General features: G+C 31.7%; 1 protein-coding gene across 1 annotated transcript in view; it reads left to right on the forward strand.

The window, feature by feature from the left end:
- Positions 1 to 2990: 2990 nt before the first annotated feature.
- The window catches only part of LOC106687514 (UDP-glucosyltransferase 2-like), a gene marked incomplete at its 5' end in the record, with an annotated part of 13134 nt that continues 6365 nt past the window's right edge, over positions 2991 to 9759 (forward strand). The window contains 4 exon segments of the mRNA XM_024361971.2: positions 2991 to 3003; positions 6905 to 7132; positions 7382 to 7633; positions 9101 to 9456. Of these exon segments, the coding sequence (XP_024217739.2) occupies positions 2991 to 3003; positions 6905 to 7132; positions 7382 to 7633; positions 9101 to 9456 (849 nt within the window).

Genomic DNA, 9759 nt, shown 5'->3' on the forward strand with positions numbered 1-9759 from the left:
ATAAAATACATGAATGGAGAACAATTGAAAACATCATTAATAGAACTTCTTAAAACCATAAGAAAATAGATTTTTAATTGCGTTTAGTAGTCGAAAATAGTCGATTTGCAGATACTAAATATCACGTTATATCTATTGGTATATCATTTCTCTAAAACTTGTGTGGTTAGGAAGAAAACCTAATATGTCGAAAAGGTTTCATCAGCCCAATTGACATGGGATGATGAAACTTTACCCAGGATTCTCTTCATATCAATCCTGCTATCTCATTCTTAAGAATTAATTTAAAAACATAACAAATAAATTGTTTCTTCTAGTCATTTCATATCTAAATTTGCTTTGAGATTTTTTATGACCTTAATGTCATAAACAAATAACAGATAATTCTTTTATCAATAATAATACAGGAAAGGACATAGGAAATATATATTGGGTGTAAAATAAGTTCGTGGCGTTTTCAATATTTCAATGTAATCCTCTCTGTGTTTATAAAATCATGTTTACTTTGTCAATAATATTTACATATACTAAAAAAGGATTCGTTAAGGTACTTTTATGCATCAGTTTCAACTGACATTCCTTATCTTTAATGTCATTTTGCTTGTCCAAAATGGAAGAGAAAAATTTCATTTTCGTCATTTAATAATTTTTTATTTCCGTAAAGGAAAATCCGCTGCACAGGCGTTTAACAAAATTTGCAGTCTGTATGGCGATGATCCTTAGGAGAAAGCACCGTCCGTAAATGATTTACTCGGTTCACAACCGGAAATTTTGACTTAGAATACGCACAGCGCTCGGGTCGACCTTCAACTGTTGATTACCAAATTCAAGCATTGGTCACAGACAACCCTCACTCTTCGACTTGGGATATCGCATAAACGCTTACACATCTCATATAAGTGTCTCAAATCATTTGTGTCTCATTATCGCAAATACATAGTTTTCCTTCACGATAACGTCCGTCCTCTTTGCAGACCCGGCAGAAATTATTGGAGATGACTGGGATGTAAACCCCACCCATCTGTTAACTAGACCTTGCCCTTCAAATCTCTCTTAGCGAGAAACACTTAAATTCGCTCGAGGACTGCAAAATGCATATAGAAGAGTTCATAGTGCAAAAATCCGAGAGGTTCTGGAAGGTCGGAATTTAAAAAATACCTAAAAGATGGCAACATGTAATAGCTCAAAATGAGTCATATGTATAGTTTATTAAAACTATTTACAGGAATCAGCAGTTTTTTTTTAATCACCAGTAATAAAAAGCAACGAACTTATTTTACAACCTCATATTACTTTGAGTTTACTTCAAGCGTTTCATTTCGCACTCTTCTTTCTCCTATTATTTTTAGTTTTCACTTCAGTGAAAGATAACTGGTGCCGAAACCCGGGAACTTTAGATAACGCAGCAATTTTCAATCTAAAAGGAAAAAAAAATATTCTTCTCTTTGATAATGGCTAGTAACGGAATAGTGAGAGTAGCAGTTCCGATCCTGGAGGGTCTGAACCAAAACAACCAGCCTTTAGCTGCAGGGAACCCACCTCCGGCAGAGATTCAGCCACTACCAGTCTCTTTAGCGCAAGCTCATACCACGACACTAGAATGTATTAAGGTCCGTTCGTCAACCGCCCAGGACCTGAGGAAGGCGGTGTCTGTCGGACATAAAAAGACAGTTATTGTATTCTTCTTATCCAGATAAGGAAAAACAAATTAAAATGGCTGATTTTTATAGGACATTGAATTATAAAACTATTTTGTTGTATACGTTTTTTTTATATTATTATTGTATTTAATTTGATGTTTAAATTGTACAAAATTGTTTTCGCTATTTTCTGATTTTCACCTTCAGGACGCTTTGGATGAAAAATGTACCTCATGTATAAATTTGCTTAGAAATCTATTTTACTATTAGAATTCTTAGAAAAAAAATCCTGGAAATTCCAGAGTTATGTGCGATAGTGAAGAACTGGAGGTTAAAAAATAAATAATACTCTCAATCTGGTGAATAGTTAGTTTTACTAATACATGTTTATATAATTAACTATTTTTTCATTCATTTCACTATTGAACCATTCAGTGTCAATCAAATTTGATATTATATCCTAATATGATTTGTATTAAACACTCATCCAAAATCATACAAAACTTCTATTTCAAATTTTCTATTTTGTAACGTACTTTCTGGCAGGTCCGGTCCATCTGACTTCTACCCTCCGTCTCACCAAACTGCTGGGTTCGGTAAGTCCTTTATGAGAGCTGTCTCCCAATGTCCCCATCCTTCTACTACAAGTTATGCATTGACAGTTTTCTCGTTCGAATCCCTCCTGTTCACCTTTCCTTATCCAAATAGAATAAATATTATATTGCAAATAGGATATAATTTGTAAACATTAGCTACTTTTTATTTATTATCTGGAACATGTGAACTAGATAGAAAATTCAAAATACTGAAGTCATGTTATACTCCCTATACTGATAACGATAAACATAACATTAGTAATCTACTACTCAATATTCTAACAGACAGTAATACAAAAAAAAATAGATGAAGATAGTATTTTTCTTAAATAATGTTCTTGATTTGAACATTAAAAAATTGAAAATAAATTTTTATTCCTTCATTAAGTTTATTATTGGCTTAAAGTTCAGCCCGAGTTTTCAAATAATTCATTAATCCTTCTCTGAATGTGATAATGTAAAATATCATATCTTCAAAATAAAATTAAAACTAATACTTATGATTAACTAACTCCATGTTTTCAGATACATGGCGAAGAGTTAATAAACCTTCTCATTGCGTTATATTAATTAGAATATGATGAAAATTACAGAAGATGTTAATGATACCCAAACCGCTCCGTGGAACCACTCAAGGCTGTCAGTCAGTGGGGATTACCAGTTCGCTATCTGACTCATTGAAGAACTCACGTCTAAAGTATTCAGGCGTTACTTTTGTAGTAAACGTTTGTACGTTTGTACGTTTGTACGTTGTGAACGAGCACCAGGTGAGTGAGGTATTAATTAGTTCCATTAGTACAAATACGCTAGGCAGTATTAGTATCTTTTGCTCCATTAAAATTTTTAAAAAATCCAATGCATGTAATACCTGTATCAATAAGCAAAGTGAAGTTTGTATCTTGTACAATTTCATGTAAATAAGTATATTAAAAACATATTTCAAGTTTAATTAACAATTATGATACTAATTAAATATTTATTATTTGGAAAGTGGTAAATTTTAAGATAATGATTATTTTGGATAACGGAATAAATAGTTATAACAAAAATTAGTTTTAATCGCAGCACTGTGCTCAATGTCAATGTGTTTAAAGTTTGCATAGCTTTTGGTCCAGCACTACTGATAGGTATTTCGTCTACAGAAGGGATAGTATCCATGAATCATATTTGCATAATAAATTTATATATGCTTTTATTTCTCAGTCTCCTTTTATTGTTAACAAAGAATTATATACATACAATTAATCAGATAAATAAAACGTAACATACAATTTATCGTACACATACACACACACACGGTAAGCAAGATAAGCCTCAAAATGATGAACGGATGTTAAAAAAAATAAATAAATAAAACAAAACACAATACAGTTTATTTAAATAATTTTAGCGTAAAATCCATCATCAAAAAAGATAAAAATAATTTATATGTCACACATTATTGATTTTATAAGATTAACTCAACCAAATGAAATTATTAACTCTTGTCGTTATAAAATATTCATAATAATTATTTAATCAATTTAATTACATCCAGAATTTGTATCCACCAATTATATTAGTAACATTTTAGCTCGCAATAGCTCAGCCTTTTTTATTTTGTTTTATTTGGTCATTAAATCTGCCATTTACTGTCTATTTCTTATTTTTTATACTTCTGAGTATGTCAGAAGTTGAACTTGAAGGGTATACTAGGTTGAGAAGTGCCATTTTTCTTTTCTTTTTTTATTGTGTTGTATATCCGTGGGGATGTTAAGAGCTTATGCGTCAACTGTTTGCAGAGTTAAGCAAACATTAGTTGCGATAAAGCTATTGCTGGTTGTCATGGATACAATGTTTATTTAGTTATGATTCATTTATAAATATATTTTGTACCCAAGGTAATTTTTGTTATAGTCTTACTGCAATTAATTTTTTGCTAAAAAAACGGAACTATATTTGGCTAACATTGGACGAATCGAAAAAAAAATCTAGGAATTTTAAACAGCAAATAACCTTAAGTATAATCACTATTCAAAATTAGGAAAATAAAGCGAGTAGCTAAATTATATTTTAATTTGAATAGAAAATTTATTAAGAAAGTAATTTATATATTTTATTTTTATCACAAATAAGACTATATCTGTAACATTTATTACTTCAATATTGTAGGTTAATCTGCCAAATATTATGCATATATAATAAGTTTCTCTGTTTTTGCAATAGAGGTATTATTTTTTTTTGTTCTCAACCTGGTCAGAGACAGTTGGGTAAGGGAGCAATTATCTTTTATATAATCTATCCATTATAAGCTGAGTGGGACGGTCAAGCTTTTATTTCATGAAACTACCACGAAACGAAAGTCAACCCGCCCGGGTCGAAATCGAATCAGCGCCGTTGCAGACATGTGGTTGCTAAGATAACGCCTCCATTCCCTCAGCCATAATAATGACTTCACAGAGAAATTTATTTATCAATGCTGGCATCTAGTCTAGCTAAGTGATCGACTTTTCCATTGATAACAAACTTTCATTGGACTTGTACTCCTTCAAAAAATCATCTCTTGAGACCATTAGCTTGTTTTGCGGAAAAGCCAGAAGCATCAGAAATGACAATTATGGCAGCCTGAAATTCAATGAAGAAAACGACTTGCAACGGTTTCATCTTTATTGTGAATTCGAGGGAAAAAAAATTCTCCAACTTCCACTTCAATGTTGACTTCCTTATTGCTCTGATAACTTTAAGGCTTTGACCTAAACTCTGGCCTCTCCAACTTTTCATACAAGAGCTGTTAAACCATGAACCATGACATCGAGCATGTATATTAAAAAAAAACAGCGGATATTTCAAAACTAATTGTTTTTAATGTCGGTTAATGGTTTACCTAAAATGGTTTTTAAGCGCATCTCCCAGCATGCTATGGATGGAATGGATACGTCTTGGGTGTGCATATATTTCAGTATAAATGGACTTAAGTGTGAAAGTTAAAAAAAAAAAAAAAAAAATAATAAAGATATAAAAAATGAAATATCGCTCTGTTAAACATCAAGGACAGAAAAAGAGATAAAAAAAAAACTATTATAACGTGTACTTGTTTACCGATTACCCATTAAATGCCACTTGAAAACACCTTACAATCTTATCTAATATGTATTTGAGTATTAATAGAATTGTTGATTAGTTGCTACATCTTAATGAAAATTTGATTGTTTATTACTTTTGTTTTTTCTTCTAAATACTTATGTTTCAAAATAGGTTTATGATAAAGAGATAAAATGATGAATTTTAACAGTTTTGGAAATTTTCATCTTCCTTTTATGAAATTAAAAGTAAAGGAATCATTGTTAAGAAAGCCATATTTTCATATTTTGATGATAAGGACGGGTCCATGGTTATTGATTCCATAATTTCATTTCCTTGAGCATTTTCTCTGTCTAGTTAAAAGAATTTGCCGAAGCATCATTGCAAACATATTAGTTATAGCAGAGGAGCTGGAAACATTATTGGCGCCATTCTCCCCATCGATAAATCGAGTATACAATCGTACTCTCGATTAACTCGATCAAATCATGTTTTGACACCCTAGTGGTTCCACTCAGAAATATCACCGGTTGTGTACCCTCCCAAGCATTCGAATACTGACATTAGGAACACGATTCGAAATAACGAGGACCAATATTAATATTCATTCCCCGTCATTTTGCCTACGGTAAATCTGCGTAATTGGGATATTCAGGTTAATTGGGATATTACGTTTTACATTAAACTAGATAAAAGATAAACCTGGTACCATCTGATATAATGTTATTTCCTGTTACACTTCTTGTTTATTTTTTTATATCTCTGCATAATTCCCCATCAAATGAACAAAGTGAACTCGATGTAGACTGACAAAGGAGATAGTAAAACTCTTAGAGCACCACACAGGTTCAAAAATCTATACTGGTGCCTTACAGTGGGAAATTAGTAATAGAAAGCCTCCTCCCTCCCCTCCGGGGCAAACATGGCCATCCATGTAAATTAAATAACCTTAATATTGGCAGTTAAGTGTGGCCAAACTACCTCCTTGCACAAATGTTGTGCTTGAAACAGTATCTTGTTTCTTACATGAATACTCAACCCAAGACGCTTTGTGAGAAAGTGTATTTTTTATTCGAAAATAATCAAGAAATAAGAATAAGAAAAACATTTTCCACTTCATTTTTATGTAATTTTATTTCTTCTTTATTTTTCAATATGTCTCTATTACAAAATCCAGCAACATGTTCCATTTACCTTAACTTCGCAGTGAGAGTGGACATTTTGACAAAGTATTTTAAATATTAATAAAATAATTATCTTTTCAAACAATGAATGCGATCTGAAAATTTGCTCAACAATTATGTCATAGAAAATTAACTAGTTCTAAGAATTGAAAAGAAATATACCAAGTGCTGCCAGTCTGTGGTCAATCAAAAATTATTTAATGAAATTTTAGGAACTACTCTGGTTACATTATAAAAAATAATTGGATACATTTCGTATCAGAAATATAAAGGGTTTAAACAAACAGTAAGTTAAAATGCAAAATGATTTTGTAATTATTTTATATCCAGTACGTCTGATTAACTTAATAAATTATTAGCAATTGTTATTTTAACAATATTTATGAACTTCTAATATTGATAACTGATTTTTGTTGTTTTCTAGGAGTGATGAAAACATTACTTTTCCTGTTCCTGGCTCTGTCAGCGTCTGCACAGGCAGCCAGAATACTTTCTTTCTTTCCGATGCCAGCCAAGTCACATCAATTCGTTTTTAGGCCCATCATTGAAGAACTGGCCAAGAGAGGGCATGAAGTCGTATATTTCACAGGATTTGGCTACGAAAAAGTACCTCCGGGCATTAAACAGATAGTCATCGAACAGAACACTCCGTGTGAGTGATACATACTTATATTGTTAATTTAAAAGTTAGATATTGAAAGATGAAATATTTGTAGTAAATCTACTCATAAAATGTAATGTTTGTAATATAAGTGTTTTGTAAATGGTACGAAAACTTGTATTAAAGTAATTATCAAATCATGTAATACCGCAGTATGATTAAAGTTACAGTTTTTCCGTTGTGTGCGTGTATATAACATGTCATAAAAATTAAGTCTCAGAGATTATTTTTATGTTTCAGCCAACGATACCCAACAGCAACAGTTCTCTTTTTTGGATTTCGGTGAGGCCAGCGTTATAACTATCACCATGATAATGTACGAGATATTTATATCTTTCGCTCCTCGCCTGCTCGGCCACCCGAAAGTTCAAGAGCTGATTCACTCAAACGAGAAATTTGATGCAATAATTATGGAATCTTACTTCAACCATCAATTCCTTTCTCCATTGATACACAAATTTGGAGCTGTGGGCATAGAAGTAATGCCTTTAGGTAATATTAAATCTCTTGAATGAGGTTGCATGATGTATGATAAGCAGATAGCCACACAGTAGTAATAAGTGAAAAATGTTTATTTTTATAGTTTATAATTATAAGTTTAGATAATTTTCGTCCTTGCAAGCATCATTAAGGTATTAGTCAAACATTATCGTAGGTTTATATTTGAAAAATGAATAATATACAGTATGAGAACTTGAATAAGAAGGGCATACACTTCAGATAAGTCTTAAAATTTATTTTGTTCTTATGCGTTATCATTTTGAAAATTGAATTTATTCTGTGATATTGGAACAATTTAAGTAGTGTTTCCTAACAGTTGAGTTACGGTGTTGCCGACCCAAATCAGTAGCCATGACGATCCTTTTACATTAACAGAATCCAGTATCCTAGAGTAAATAGTGTAATGGGGAGATAAGCTAGCAGAAAATGTGAGTCTAAGTGTATGAGTCTAAAAATATGTATATAAGTATTTCAGGGGCGTTTCAGTTGAGTAAGGAGAGTACGATACAATTGCCGGTTGCCTTCTGTTGCAGTTTAGATTATAATGGCGGGAATTCCTGTAAACCTCAACGTCTTCCTTTCGTAAGCGTGGTCTTTTTTGGCTTCACTTTTGCTTTGGGTGAGAGTAGAGTTATGCCAACACCCTTGTAGACACCAACAGTGGCGAGTCTGACAGCTACATGGAAACCAATGTGACAATCACTATAATATAGTGATAAAATCTATATTAACCAAATAACCATACAAAATATCAGAAGTAATGTAATACTAACTCTTTCGTTTGTTTCTGGAATCATATGGTGCTATCCAAACCATATATATTAAACAATAACTTTGGTTTTAAATTCAACTCATCAAAAATTCATCACTCTTCCACTAATATTGGTGATGAAGAACACTCTCATGAGTGACCCACGCAATTGGAGAATAGGACTATCTATAATCATCATAATGAGGTGTAGATAGTTGACCGTAGATTAATGATTGGAGAAGTTTATCGTGGAGTGCGGTCAGCAAAGAACAACATAAATAAATAAATATGATTTTGTTTATTTATGATTTCTTTGCTGACCGCAACCCCCGACAAACTTCTCCAATTATAATCATCATAAGTAAACACCTCATTTCCTTGTTTTCACCGTTCCACATTATTGTGCTTTGGAAGTTTACAGTTAACGATTTTTCGGATCCTCTATTAATAATGCAATCAATTGAATTTATAGTTTTTATGTTAAAAATTACCAGATTTTTTCAATTTTCCAAATACTTAAATCATGAATATACATTGAATAATTTTTTAACTATTGCTAATTATCAAATTCAAGATAATATAGTTATAGTTTATTATTAAGGCTAAATGATACATATTTGTATACTTCTTATATTATATCTGAATTTTCATTATGACCTAACTAAATTATATTCAAATATGATAAAACTAACGTGAATTATCGACAGGGGACTGTGCTTGGACCAACGAACTCTCAGGACTGCCTGATAATCCAGCTTACCAGTTGGACTATAAGTACGAACACACCAACAACCTCAACTTCTTCGAAAGGCTCTACAACTTCTACGTTACGTCCATTGTCACAGTCTTTGGTTACTATTACCTTTATAGGCAACAGGCAGTGGCTGACACTTATCTAAATTACACAGGCTGGGAGACAAGACCTCCCTTGTACAAGATGGTATCCAACAGGAGTATTATTCTCACCAACTCCCATTTCGCGGTAGGGTATCCTGTTCCAACGGCACCTCATAGGAAAGAGATCGGAGGGATCAACGTCAGACCTACGAAGCCCTTGCCGAAGGTTAGTTGTTTTGTTATGTGTAAATATTTTTATATATTACCAAAAATACATTGATAATTTAGTTATAATTTAGTACAAAATAATTTTTTTATTTAAAAAACGTTGAGGGTATAAGTGGAACATTTACTTGTTGGAAAAATAAATATATAACTATATTATTATATCTATACTACCATACTAATCTAATTATATATCTTTTATATAGATATGTGTATTTATATAGATATACCTTCAATGTCTAAATCATTTACCTTTATGAATAGTATCTATTTTTAGAATTGTAGTTTTATAAAAATATTTTTT

This window comes from Halyomorpha halys, unplaced genomic scaffold, assembly GCF_000696795.3.
Source record: "Halyomorpha halys isolate HHAL.00 unplaced genomic scaffold, Hhal_1.1 Scaffold975.1, whole genome shotgun sequence".
In the NCBI taxonomy this organism is placed as follows: Eukaryota; Metazoa; Arthropoda; class Insecta; order Hemiptera; family Pentatomidae; genus Halyomorpha; species Halyomorpha halys.